Source organism: Prenolepis imparis, unplaced genomic scaffold (assembly GCF_030444845.1).
Source record: "Prenolepis imparis isolate NDT839.2.m4 unplaced genomic scaffold, iyPreImpa1.0 SCAF_10, whole genome shotgun sequence".
Lineage (NCBI taxonomy): Eukaryota > Metazoa > Arthropoda > Insecta > Hymenoptera > Formicidae > Prenolepis > Prenolepis imparis.
In genome coordinates, this window is record NW_028141168.1 from 14335062 (window position 1) to 14349785 (window position 14724).

At 37.0% G+C, this 14724-nt stretch overlaps 1 protein-coding gene across 5 annotated transcripts in view; it reads left to right on the forward strand.

The window, feature by feature from the left end:
- Positions 1-14724, forward strand: part of LOC145941911 (A-type potassium channel modulatory protein KCNIP1) — a 52291-nt gene that overhangs the window by 467 nt on the left and 37100 nt on the right. For 2 of the 5 annotated variants that reach the window (XM_083048315.1, XM_083048316.1), the window contains exon 2: positions 3425-3813. In XM_083048315.1, the coding sequence (XP_082904441.1) occupies positions 3649-3813 (165 nt within the window). In that variant the 5' untranslated portion in view covers positions 3425-3648. Of the gene's footprint in view, positions 1-76; positions 3814-14724 lie in introns of those variants that run through there. The other 3 variants (XM_083048314.1, XM_083048313.1, XM_083048312.1) reach the window with 3 other exon arrangements.

Sequence of the window (14724 nt, forward strand, 5' to 3'; positions counted from 1 at the left end):
ATATTGATCTATATGTCTATGGTAATCGGCGGCGCGATAGTTTGACGCGCCGCCGCCGCTGCTGCGTCGCGATTGGCCGAAGCGCTCGGCCAATGAGCGGCGGCGGTGCCGTCTAGGCGCGCTCTATCCGGGCGACCAGTGTACCGCCGGTCGCGTATCAGTTCGGATCGTTTCTATCGTCGCGCTCGCGCTCGTGAGATTTTTAACCCTCCCGCGGGCGGGCACCGGTAGTGCATCGCGAGATTTCCAGATATCTTCGCTGCCACTCTCTCTCTCTCTCTCTCTCTCTTTCTCCTTCACATCGGATAATGATCGGTACGAGTCGATGTTAAGGGCCGGCGCGACGGGATCATGTTATGGAGATCGAGGCGAGTTGACGTCCTCGTGTCTCGTCGCCGCGACGTCGTTTCCCCGCTCGACGGCGGGCGGGTCGTCAACCGCGTCGCCGAGTGATTCACCCGCTCGAATCGACGACAATAATCATCATCGGCGCCGCCGCCGCCGCCGCTGATGTAGCCGCGTGCGAGCCGCTGCTGCCTCTCGCTCCCGGGACCGTCGCCGCGATCCTCGCGCGTTGACCAAACGGGAGATCCGCGATAGGTTACGCGCGCGACGCGCGTTTCCATCCCCCTTTTCCCTATCTATACCCGCGCTGTGGACCGATAGAGAGTCGTCGCAGTTCGTTATCGCAGTGCTGCTATCGCCAACGCATCCTCTCCTTCGTTAACAGGTGACCATTTTTTAATACGTAATCTTTTTTTTATTTTTTTTATTTTTAAACGGCATTCTATCGCAACCTGAGAGATATATCCTCTATCTTTCTCGGAAGCTCGTTTAAAAGCTTTAAAACCTTCGATCCGATATCAATATTAACGGTACTGATTTTTTTAGCGACAATAATGAGAAAAGAAGTCGGTGATGGATAAATTTTTAATTAAGTTGTAAATTAATTAAATTTTCAAACGTTATACTACAGCACGCGCGAGAGAGGTTTCTCCTGTAATATCCCATTATGTGTTTCATAATACGTACTCTCCTGTTACGCTCCAGTAGCTCAATATCCATTAATCAAACTGCAATGTTCAATTTTGGGGCGTAAGAAACGATACTGCACTTTACATTAGAAAATGTATAACAAATCCTCTTTTGTTTTTGTGCGCTCAGCTTAGCGTCTGTTATATTATGATAATTGAGGCAGGCGACTTTGAAATGCAAATCTCGTCCATCTTGAAAAAAAAAATAATTTTGCATAATTGAAAAGTTATTCACGATTCGGAGTCGAATTCACAATTGACGCGTATAAGAAATAACAACAGGTTGCTAAAAACTGATCTCGCGATTCAGTAAAAAAGAAGTTTACCTCAAAGTTTATATATAATCGAATATATAGAAAAATTATATATATATATTACATATATAAAATCTATCACTCAAATTATGAAGTCATTATCTCTCATCATTGACTATCTGTAATTTTTCTTTACATTTCTTTCCGATAAGAAATCTAGTCATTTTTGGAAAATCTATTGGATCACACAATTTTTTATAAGTAATTATTAGTTAAATATGACTATAATTGTTAATATGACTATAAATTTTCCAATCGTTTAATTATTAAATGAAATAGACTGCGTTGAAATAAATGCGATATACCGAAGACAAATTCAAAGGTTTGTGAATGTCAAAGATTTTACTTTTGATGAACTGCATTATTGCTCTCGTGACATTTTTTAACATTTTCCTGAAATGCTAGTTTACATAAATTGACCATTGTAATTGTTTCCGCGTCATTAAGCACAGGTACGACGAAGAGCTTTATTTATACACCGTATACAATATGCCTATTGACCTCATATACCACGTTACTTTATATCTACGCGATCGTAGCGATATAAATATTTCGACATTAATCTTTAACATTTTCCATTAAAAATCCGCGTCTTTTAACGTTGATTAAAGCAGCATAGCGCGTAGAAAAGTTGTTGCGCCGCAAACCGCCTCGGGGCGGTTTTGTTAGTGGAATTATTATTCTTTTACTCCATCTTTTACATTAATATCAAATACCAACCACATTATTTTATATTACTATAGATCTATTGTTCTCGGTAACGAATGTACGGATAATACCGAAAATACATTTTTTACGCGATATCTAAGAAAAATGTGAAAAATTTGCTACGCTAATTTAATTAAATTAATAGATCCGATATAATAGTTTTCTTTTCTCTCTTTCCTCGTTTATTTCTTAACTTCTTTCCGTGTCGAGAGAAAAAGTAGCCTGATAAGAAGAAAGAAAGTAGAGATTTCGTGTATCGGTAAGTCTACACTCCGTGCTGTTAAATCTTACGAGAGAATTGCGCTTTCTGGCTTTTGTTAATAAATTTCGAGCGACCGCACCCCGAATCGATTTTGAAGTTTTGGCACTGTAACCTTTTGCGAAGTCATCGATTTTTATGCGAGTGAGATATTCGCCCGTTTTACCCTTCCTCGGGCTATTTTTACGATCTTTCTTCGCGGGAGTGACCCCGAAATCTAGATCTAAGACGCACAGCTTCAGCTTATGTCCTTACTTAATGGTGATTAATAGCGCGTATGCACGCTACTATCAAACCGGAAGAGAGGGAGGGAGGATAAGTTTATCCCTAGGATCGCGAGGAACTTTGAGCACTCGGTTGGGAATATATATATATATCAGATTCCTCCGCCCTTACCCCTTATCCGAATCCATTTTTATTCGCAATGTCTTTCCTTCATGTGGGACTTATGCCAAGCGCCGAGAAATCACGCTCCATTACCGATGTAAATGACAAATACCACAAAGTGAGTTCTCTCTTCCAAAGCCATCGCGACGAATTTCAATATTCGGTTTTGTAAGATTGTCAGAATATTCTGCAAATGCTGGAAATAACGCAATTTTTCTAAATGCAGAAATAACTTTGAAGGTAATTTCTATTCGAAACGGAGATACGTCAAACGAAATTAAATTTTCATTCAATCAGCAGTGTGATTTATAAATATAATAATAAGTTAGAAACCCTCTCCATATATATACACATATATAAAGAATGATTACATTATTCGTTATAAAAGGAAAATTTAAATTTTTAACATAAAGATGGAGTATATATTACTTCGAAGGAGAATCTCTCTCGTGCAAATTTCGTGCATTCGCGTCCCCTTTGGGCATCCACTTCGTCACCTGTTCAGTTGTAAAGACGAAACTAATTATCCGATCGGAAGGAATATTGATATAATCGATAAACGCGTTGCATGTAATTAGAACGTTAAAAATATCGCACTTTATTATATTACACGTCCGTTACTAACTGAATAGCGTATACGGTTCGTACGAGGAGATCACGTGGGAAATATTTCTCGTTCGAAAGAGAAAGAGAGAGATAGAAAGTTTGACGTGTCTTGACAGACGCGCCGGGATCGAGAGAAGGAAGTGAAGCGAGACGCGGCTGATCTCGATAAAGAAAAAGAAAAAAAAAACCGCATGACGATGACGGGAAACGTGACGACGATGATAGTGTGACCTCACGGGACGCCGGATATAAAAGAGGGACAGGAAGCGCGGGAAAAGGAGCCGCCGCTTGCCGTCTTGTTGGGCTCTCGACAATTTAGGCGGCGGCAGGACCGAAGGTCATGGCGACCCCGCCGGACTCGCCGGGACCGGAAGAGGCGTTCTTCGAGTTCGAGACCACGAGGGCGAGGCACCAGACCACCAGGCCGGTGCCTATCGAGGAGCTTCTGCGACAGACCAAGTTCTCCCGCCAGGAGATCCGCGTCATGTATCGCGGCTTCAAACAGGTACTGTGCACGTTTCTCTCGACCTATTAGGAGCGCACTATCGATTCTCTCCCTCGGAGGGTCGTAAACGCGAAACTATGCAAAAGGGGCACAGAAATTTCCATGTTTTCCAACCATTTTTTTCGCAATCTCAAAAAAAAAAAAATAAAACGAGAACGCTAGAATTTATTTATCAAATAAATCGTGTTGTACGAAAGAATCGTTATTTTCTTTATTACGTGTAAAAGTTGATATTAAAGAATATATTGTGTGTCGATTAAAAATAAAAAATTATACAGCAGCATCGATTAATTTTCATTGCCGGATTTTGATAACTGTATATTACGTAGCTCTTTTTTATAATGTTTCTTCGGTTTCTTCTACTCCACTCTTGCATAGTTTCGCAATTCTAGTCAACGATATCCAGCATCTAAAAAAATAGTTTAAGTTTCGAAAACGGAAATCTCGAAAAGAGCGAAAGCTCCTTGTCTGGAATATTTAACGAGCAGAAAGATGATTCTAATTCTCATATTTTATTACTCCTAAATATATCGTGAGGCATTTAGCTAGAAAAAAATGTTGGAATTTTATATTACAAAAGAATCGAGCGTGTGTATAATTAAATCTAACTCTAGAATTTATCGATTTGAACTTGGTATTCCATTCGAGGGCACGATTTCCGAACATTGTTTTGTTCGACGTCAAGATTACAGCAACGATAGCGATAGCTGCGACAGTGTCCGCAGCTTGTATTTTTAACTCCTTCTTTATTAAAGATAGTCCCGCAAAGTATTGATTATATTCACGGACATCCCACAGAAATTGTGTTAACGCGGTTACGTAAATGAATTGATTACAGCGCCGCTGGGCGCGAGCTATCGTCAGTAAAAAAGCATTTCTTTCCGATTCACTTGCCGCATCATCGTCAAGTTTCTTCGGCTCTTCGTATCCCCCAACTTATTTGCGACAAACAAATTTTCTATCCTATAGGATAGTTGCAACATAGATAATGCAAGCGTTCGTGAACAAATACGTCGACACATTCTCTCACTATTTTCGAAAATTAATTAAAATATGAAATTGCGGATTAGGAATATATCCCATATAGTAATTAACGACGCTTAATACCGTGTTTTTTCTCGCGCAATTTTTTGCGACAGTAAGTTAGAGTTGGGTCGACATCTACAACAAGAAAGTATAAATTGCGTTAACAATGGGGGACTGATTGTATTGGACATAAGGCATTTATATCGAGCAGTAATAAAACTTTTAAATATATAATATCTGGTTGCAAAGGAATAAAGTAAGCAGAGCAGAACAGAATTTATCTACGTAGATAGATAACAGAAACAATGTGCGATACAAGCTTGATACTAAACGAGAAATAACATTTGTATAGATTTGTTTTTGGTAAATAACACGAATGGTTTTAGTTGTTATCCTGAATCCAATCTATATAGTTAGAGTTACGATCACATTTCATATTGTTGGTCGTATCTTTTCGATAGAATGGCTTTTAACAGAGGTTAAATCGCGCATATTTTTCATGATATATATAAGTAATCGGTACAACGCGTGCTATTAAATGAATAATAATATTTGTAAAACGTACTTCTATTTTATCTTTACTTTTGTTATATTTATTCAGATAATTTTAAATCACTTTCTCTCAAAAATTAGGAATCTGAGAACTTAAAACATTAATTACATATTATATATATACATAGAGAATTTTCTTTTAGAATTTACCCTGAAAATCATGGTAATTGTGGAACAATATCGTATGGAAAGAATTTTATATGAGAATCTCTCTGATTAATATTTATCACAATAAAAATAATAATATCTATCACAATAAAATATAAAATATGTTTGATTAATTTTACTATGCAGTTTAGTGAAATTAAAACATGTTTTATATTTTATTGTGATAGAGATATTATTTTTATTGTGACAAATATTAATCAGAGAAATTCTCATAAAATTCTTTCCATACCACGATTACCATGATTTTCAGGCTAAATTCTAAGAAAAAATTCTCTCGGTGTATAATTATAAATGTATTGGTAATATAAAATCTGTACTTATATATATATATATGTAACTACACAGTTGGAAAATGTGTGTTTTCTTGTTAAAAACGGTCCCCGTTAAAATTTTTGTGTTAAATATTTAACACATTCATGTGTTAATTTAACATATTGCTGTTATGTTAATTGGACTCAAATGTTAAATTATTAAAACAACTAAAAAAAGTGTAAAAATAACACAATGTATATCTATTTTTAATTTTACACAATAAATATGTTTCGTATTATTAGTGACAAGATTTATCTGTTAAAATTCACAGAAAAAAAATGTTAATTTTACTTTATAATATAAGTGGGGGTGATAAAATGTAAAATTAACAATTTTTTTAGTTAATTTTTACATTAAAACTATGTTAATTTTACACAAAATTTATTTTAAGTTTATTTGAAGTTTGCATTTATTTTATGTTAAAATATTAACACAATATTCGTGTCACCATTTAACATATCCGTATTATGTTAAATTAACACAAAAATTTCTGTGGACCGTTTGGGACAGGTGATATTTGTTAAATTTAACACAAATTTTTCAACTGTGTATCATTACAGAATTTTATATTTGATCAATATATAGAAATTAATGTACAGTCTAATGAAATCTAAATATTCTCTTTAATATTTCCTCGAGTATCTCAAGTACGGGTGAAACACTCGAGGCGGGTATCCGTGATTTTGAAGCGTAATTATACGCGCATATAACTCCCCTCTCTGCGTGCACGTATAACTTTGCGTCATGCGTGTGACGGGGCTCTTCATTCATGCCGTGTGAGTGGATCCGCGTCAGAGGATGTCGGAGGATTCGCGCTTTCCTCATATAACTTGGGTGCATAATTTTTCGCTGACGCACGATTCGATGAAGCTCAAAGCTTCCAAGTTTGATGCGCGCGCTCCGTTAATTTTGCGAAATTTCCACCGGCGAGTGTGGTCGCACTGGCCACAAAACATAGCTGCCGACGATGTTGTGTAAAGTAATGGTGGCCGACAGTCCACCTGAGCCGATGCGCGGTCTCTCTTCAAGGCTCGCCAACGTAAATATCCTCGCCAGTTTTTCCCCCCTTGCCCTCTACCCTCGCCGCTTGTTTTATACGATCTATCCTGGAAAATGATAGGCGCCGATGAAGCTGCGTTCCTATATCGTGATCATAATCGCAAATCACCTGTCCGTATCCTCAAGGGGATCGAGAACTGTAAATTTGCACGAAAATACATTCGGATTTTTAATTTATTCCATGAATTCTATTTGAAGTAAATTTCTCTTTTTATGTAAATATCATCAACTTTTATTATCGGATTTTAATCCCCCCCTCTGTCAATAAATATGATTATTATTATTATTATTTATCTTTTGGGTCACCTCTTTGTGTGTACATCTATATTGACGCTAGTTTCACGCTTGGGTGCACATATCTAGATGGTTTGATGAGTGCACTACGTGTAAAATTCTGCCATGCACGAAAATTACATATATTCCCCTTGATGCCCTCGTTTATCGAGATTTATTCCCGGATGGATGCGATTTTGGAATTTGAGAGAGACACGCCATGTCACGCGCGCATATGAGGTACTCCTTTTCCAGAGACTGTGAAAGAATAGACTCTCTCTCTCGTGGTACAGCTATTTGAATTTATTGCGACCGCGGGAATACCGTCTCGTAAAAAGTGGATGTGTTTCTTGGACATTTTTGCTCGCGGGAAATCATCCACAAGATAGTCGTGATTGCATTAGACGGACACACGTGAAAGATTGTTTTCATGTAAAAATTGTATTTTGACAAAATGTAATTGGAATAATTGTAATAATATGCGCTACACTCGAATTAGAGATACATGTTTGCAAAAAAAGCTGAAGAAACGGAACTATATTATATATTATATATATTAATTTTGCTTTTCCATTAGTAAAAAATAACATTGAATGTTATGGTACATTAATTTTATTAAAATTTAATGATAATGATATATTGGCAAGAAAAGAGCAGCGGGAACAAAGCAGTTTATTAAATACATTACGAAATATTGGATGCAGTGCTAATAAACATATCGCGTGTTGACACACCTGTCGCATTTATGCCGATTTATATTAGCGCGAGGCAGAGAAAAATACGAGAGTCACGATAAAAAAAAAGAAACAAAAAATTACGAGAAAGTATGTCTACATATTTTCACGTCGCAAACATTTTTTTTATTCTATTATTTACAGAATAATGGTACATTCCGTATGACGTACGTTCTCATACATCCGTTCTGTTTTTTAACGTTTTTTTTTAGAAATGTGACACATATATATATATGTGTGTGTGTGTGCGCGCGTCTTACTTTTTAGGAAAGATAAATTTACGGAGCGCGCGCACGTGCTCCGTATATTTATCGAGATCCTTAAACCAAGGTGACTTGTATATTTCGGCAGGGGCACCGTTTATATCGCCCTCGACTTTTAGACTATTTATTCAACTTGTGCGAGAGCTCTCCCTGTTCACTAGCTCGTATCTCGTACCTTGACGTATCGTACAACATGCAGTAACATTCCCACCGTTCGCATACTCGAAGCGCCATACTTTCGCTGAATGCGCGCCGCGTACTTGCAATATTTCGAATTTCGCAGCCAAATACGTAAACCTTTGAGCGCTTAGGATATATCGGGCTTCAAAACGCACACGGTTTCTTTTGCTGAATTCAACTCGTGTGTGTGTCAATAAAGTCGGTTCTTGATTTTCAAATTTTTTCGTAGAAACGAAAGAGAGTTTGCAAAATATTTCTTATAATATTACGATATCATCATATCATCTCTTGTTTTTTTTTCTCTTTTTCTATTATAATCTATTTTCCCACTTTTAATATTAAAAGCAAAGATAAACGCGCCCAAGCGCATATATCGTTGCAGTTTGCTGCAAAATTTAAATCTACTCACGATGGTTCAATTTACTTAGCGAAACGTGGCGAGCTGTCTGGTTGCTAATTTATTCAGTAGCCGCTTACACAATAGAGAGCACATATATCGCGAGGGTGGTGTATAAACGCGAGCTAAATCCCGACGCGCGCTTCTTCATGGTCACTCGCATATTTCTTCGCGCAATCACGATTTTACAATGTCCGATGTTGCACGCGATGCTCGATTGAATCTTCTAAATCGAGAATACGTTCGAGAATACGAGTGCTTCTTTTTCATCCGAGGACAAGGACGAGGATATCCATCAGTCCTTTTGATTTTTAGTCGAAAATGCGATAGAGAGAAAAGAGAGCGCGGAGACAATCGCGCTCTCGAGACAATGTATTTCGTAATTATTGTCAGTTCACAATGGGGCCACGATAAGCGAACTTTTGAATAATGAGAGGAAGAGGCCGGCATAGTCGGAACGGACCTACCGTAGCTAGATACCGCGTGCCATTGTGTACGGGTGTATACAGATCAGCCTGTGAGAGATGCTCACAATCCTCTGTCCTATGTGCTCTCCTTGCTGGAGCTTGTGTATCTTCAGGCTATAATGCATGTAAGCCACATCATCCATCTGCGATCTCTACACTGTGAGAGAATTTTCCCTTAGAATTTACCCTGAAAATCATGGTAATCGTGGGACAATGTGGTATGGAAAGAATTTTATGAGAATTTCTCCGATTAATACTTATCACAATAAAAATAATAATATCTATCACAATAAAATATAAAATATGTTTGATTAATTTTACTAAGCTGCATAGTATTATAAAATTAATCAATTTATATTTTATTGTGATAAATATTATTTAGAGAAATTCTCATAAAATTCTCTATACCGCATATTGTCCCACAATTACCATGATTTTCAGGATAAATTCTAAGAGAAAATTCTTTCTGTGTAGAAATGTTTAGAGAGGAAGCTATGGTGCTATATTCTTATTTCAGTTATTTCCTTAGGCTATTACTATTAGGATTATATAAAAATAATTCAGCTACTCTGTATACCTTGTTCCTCTATTACGTTTAAAGATTTAAATGAAACGAGTTATACTTTGTCGTTCAATTTACTTGCCAAGGCGCGTTCGTGAATCGTTTTGCAAAGCGGTTTCTCATTCTCTCAGAAATCATATTACTTTCCCGGTCACGCACCGAAAAAATTGTATTCTCGAAGTAAGAGGACTGTATAACTATAAAATCCCTCTTAAAAGATATTCTTAAGTGTTTCCTCTAAAACTAAAAAGATATTCTTTTTTAATAACAAACGGTCGTATGTTTTTTATGCGTTTATTTGGTATTATATGGTCATATTAATATAACAATCTTAATATAATATTAATTAAAAAATCTAATTAATATAATAAGATGTATACACAGAGAAAATTTTCTTTTAGAATTTACCCTGAAAATCATGGTAATTGTGAGACAATATGGTATGGAAAGTATTTCAAAAATATGTTTGATTAATTTTACTATACTTTTAGTAAAATTAATTAAATATATTTTATACTTTATTGTGATAGATATTATTATTTTTTATTGTGATAAATATTAATCAGAGAAATTTTCATAAAATTCTTTTCATACCGCATATTGTCCCACGATTACCATGATTTTTAGGGTAAATTCTAAGAGAAAATTCTCTCTGTGTAGATAATATTAATAATCACTATAACTATATTCTATCTTACGATCTTCAAGTCTATTCTATTTTTCATATCACACATTTGCGTCGATAATAATCGAGTTAGTCGCTCGTAAAGCATCAAACGGAACATCCAATTACGAAGCTCATTTCGTACACAACCGCAGTCGTCGCGCAACTCGCGTAAGGACGGATTGTCAAGGTATGCGCGAGACGTGTTGAATTACCACGTGCCTACAAAGGCGCAAACATAGCGTATCACATAGTTCGGGGGACCGGAATTAATCCCTTGTCAGATCGCACGGGGGGTTACCCGAGAGATCTTCGGTTCTACCACCTTGGTTGAAAGCTGCATGTCTACAAATCGAACTGTACTACGATATCTTTGGGATCTCCGTGTCGCGCGATTAGTCTGAAAATGGTAAAGCGATGACGATACTTTTCTCTTCGAGCGAATTTTGCTTGAAATTAATGACTCTTACAAAACGTCTCATTTTTATGGTAATCGCGTTTTGATAAGAAATTCTCCTCGCGGCAAACTTTCCGAAGTAATTTCTTCTTTCCCCCCCTTTTTTCCAAGCACAAATTGTCGTTCGCTTTCTTTCCGAGCGAATCGCCATTTATTGGCGCTGAAACTTCTTAACACGATTATCTTCACGGTATTAATCGCGGTTAAGTTAATCGCGCGAATTAATATCAATGGGAGTAATATCTGTAAATCATGGACCGCGGTTGGGGGATAATGGATTCTGCATGTAGATCGATGTCGAGCGTGGAAACTCGTATCCTCGACGAGAGGACGTCGGAAAATGCGTAATGTCCCTGCGCGACAGTTGCCAGCTGCATTATGCTAATGCGATTCCTATTCGATTCGTCTATCTTGAGGATCGACGTCCAGCGGAAATTACACCGGATTTAACGAATTTACGATGCACTGTCCTCTCCTTCCGCTCCACGAGAGAACGAATAACGCGTAATTTTCTTCCCTCGCATTTGCTCGATCTTAAAAATATATGCGATACTTTCCGTTTGTTTTACGATGGCCATATTTGTTCTTGTAGAAGATGACCTTGCGCGTTATGCTTACATCGATCGACGCATACGCGAATTTATGAGATATTAAGAGTGTAAAGAGTTGGCAAAGTGTGCGGATTCTTTGAGTAGAGTCGATTTTTTTACCCGAAATTTTGTCGAGTGTTTACGAAAATAATTATAAGGAATTGCGACGATATTTAATAATTTTTTTCTCTCTCTGGTTTCGAGAAATTTTACGTCAAATTTATCTGTCAACAGAAATGTAATTTTACGCTCGAATACCTACTTAAAAACTAGTTGGACAGACATGAACAGCAGAGTCCGTCAAATTACGTTGTCAAATCGACTCGGACTAAATTAATTTTAAAAGGAGATGTTCTTTTTTTCCCCCGTACATGGATTTCCGATGTATTCGCACGTCGGAATGAAATTAGGGCCTCCATTCACATTGGCGAGCAGTAATTTTCCCGGCAAATCGCAGTAACTCACGCTCAATTATCCGTATCCGCGCGCAAAACCGTATTTCTCCTCTCTTAATCTATTTCCCCTCCCCGATCCATTTCGAGCTCCGCAATGTTAGTCAAATGAGCATGTAATAGTCGACGACACGCCCATTCATTCTTGCGTGAAGAAGCGAAGTAGATACGTTCGTCATTCCCGATGCACTTTGACATGACGTTAAGCACTTATCGTTCGTTTATATACGCGAGCCTCGTGTAACGAGCCGCCTTTTCGTGACGGTAAGAATCGTCGACTCGCTGACGGGATGTCGGGTCTTAATTGAACAATCGATATCGATTTGTGCCACGTATGGCTATATAATATATGATTACAAACTCCTATATATTCCAAGTACTATTCAATGATAAAGAAATGACGATACAGCGATACAAAATCATTCTTCTTTCGTTTAATCTCTCTCTCTCTCTCTCTCTCTTTTAATCTTTACAAGATTTCTCTCAAATTATATATCTAAAACGAAAATAAATAAATAAATTAATTAAATTAAATTAGAAACATGTGAGACTTTTTATTTTATTATTTTTTTATTATATTATTTTGCGCGAAAACAGGAGGGAACCTAAAGTTTCGTCGAATAATGACGTATAAGCTGCTGTATCTCGTTATTTTATTTTTCTTTACAACGTTATATAATTAACTTGCTTTTCTCCCCGTAAAGAAACGCTACCAAATAATCTACGGCGGATTGAGCACGCGCAATGGGGTGTCGAAAAAAATGGGGTTACGTGCAAGCAGGTGCGCGGCCTCGGACGACGTTCCCTCGCCTATAATCGTCGGCGATTAAGTTGCAAGAGAGTGGAAATTAGCGTGAAACACGCGGACTCTCCCGGCACGAACGTTCGAGATGCGTGACGCCGAAGCGTTTAGCGTTTACATTATTTTCGCGAACATGCATCTCTCTCTCTCTCCTCTCGCACGGATCTTTCGGATCTAATCTAAACAGGTGGTCGCTCTTTTCCGGGCTAGGCCGCATTTTATTACTTCCAAGGCTTTCCTCTCGAGCCCGGATATTAAACTGTGCTAAGGGAGGGAAGAGAAAGAGAGAGAGAGAACGGAATTTTGCGTCATGAGCCGTTATATTGCGGTATCGACCAACCGATTCTTTTCGGGTAATTTAAGCTATATAAGGTCTACGCGCATTGAGTGGTACGTGGTGTGTATATACATGTATATGTAGGTATGTACTTATGTGTGCAGGTCAGGAAACGTAAAATTTATCGGATTACGAGAAATGCCGGAGTCGTAAGAAAAATGGATTCGATTTGTACGAAGCCGTGTATTATATCGCGTTCGCGTTTTATTGCTTGTTAAATACGGCAAATTAAAATGTCTTAATAAATTTTGCACATAGTGCATGAATATTTGTAGCATACCTATATATCTAGACAAACTGTAAAACTTTAGTTTTCTTCACTTTATATTCTGAGTAGAGCATTTTCAATTTTTTTTTTTTTTGAGATGTTAATAGATTTATCAAAACATTATTATTATTTTTATATTGTTCTGTTATAAATAATTGTATGATATGTGAAAAATTAAATTGAGATTGTATCATTCGTAATTATTCATTCGGAAAAAAATAAAAAAATATCACTATCAAATAAATATCAGTAAAATAAAATAAAAGAAAATAAACTCGATTTGTAAAAATATTATTACGTTGTGATCTCGTAATGATGAATGAGGTGATAATAATTCGTAATATTCGCGGGCGAAATCGACTAGAAATGGCGATAACATTATTATGAGGAGCATTAGGGAAGCTTTAGATGTTTACTTGCCCTGCACTCATTAGTGCTGTCATTTTATCAAAAAAGTTGACGAAAAGTAGCTTTTTTTTAGTTTTACTGCTCCTGCAAAGTGAGTCTCCTCCACTCCGTATATAAATTTTCCATTCTTTCCTTGTTCTTTTTTGAATCCTTTTATTCCCGGAAACGAGGATTTTTGTATAATATGCAAGAGTTTTTTATATATCTACTTTCATGCAATGTAAAATTATAAAATCCATCATAACATATAATATATAAACACACGTAGTAAATTAATTGAAAATATTTTTAATAAAACATTTGATAAAAAAATGTTAACACAATGAACAAAATGATGAGATGATATAATATATATTAAATTTTCAACATTCGCGCATATTATAATTAAACCAATGATATACTAAATACTATGAATTAACACTGACAAATGTTGTTACGCGAAACACGTTTTGTCGTTCTATTATATATTACACGCTAAGGTGTTAATTAAACTATTATCTTGATATATATATGTTTAAATAAATACAAGAGAGAGAGGTAAAGTATCTAATATTCGCGGATATTTTCACGAGACGGGAATATGCATAGCGGATAGTCGAATCGCACAGCAGGAAGTTTACCTTCTGAATATTCCTATTGATATAAAATTATACGCCACGGGGGCTCTTGTCTCCGTTTAATAAGCGGCTTTCCAGCGGGGCGGAGAATCTCTCGCCGAACGTCTCGTCCCTTTGCTCCTTTTCGCGCGCGTACAACCTAGCTCTATCTCTCCATTTTCCAAGGATGAAATTTCCGCTATTCTTCCGTCGTTTCTAGTTCGTAACTCCCCGACCGAGGGTGCTTTTATGCCCTGACAGCAGTATTTCTGGCAAATACAAATCTTCGTATACGCGCAATTGTTACTGGTGCGCGAGCTGCACCGCACATTGCACTTTACCTT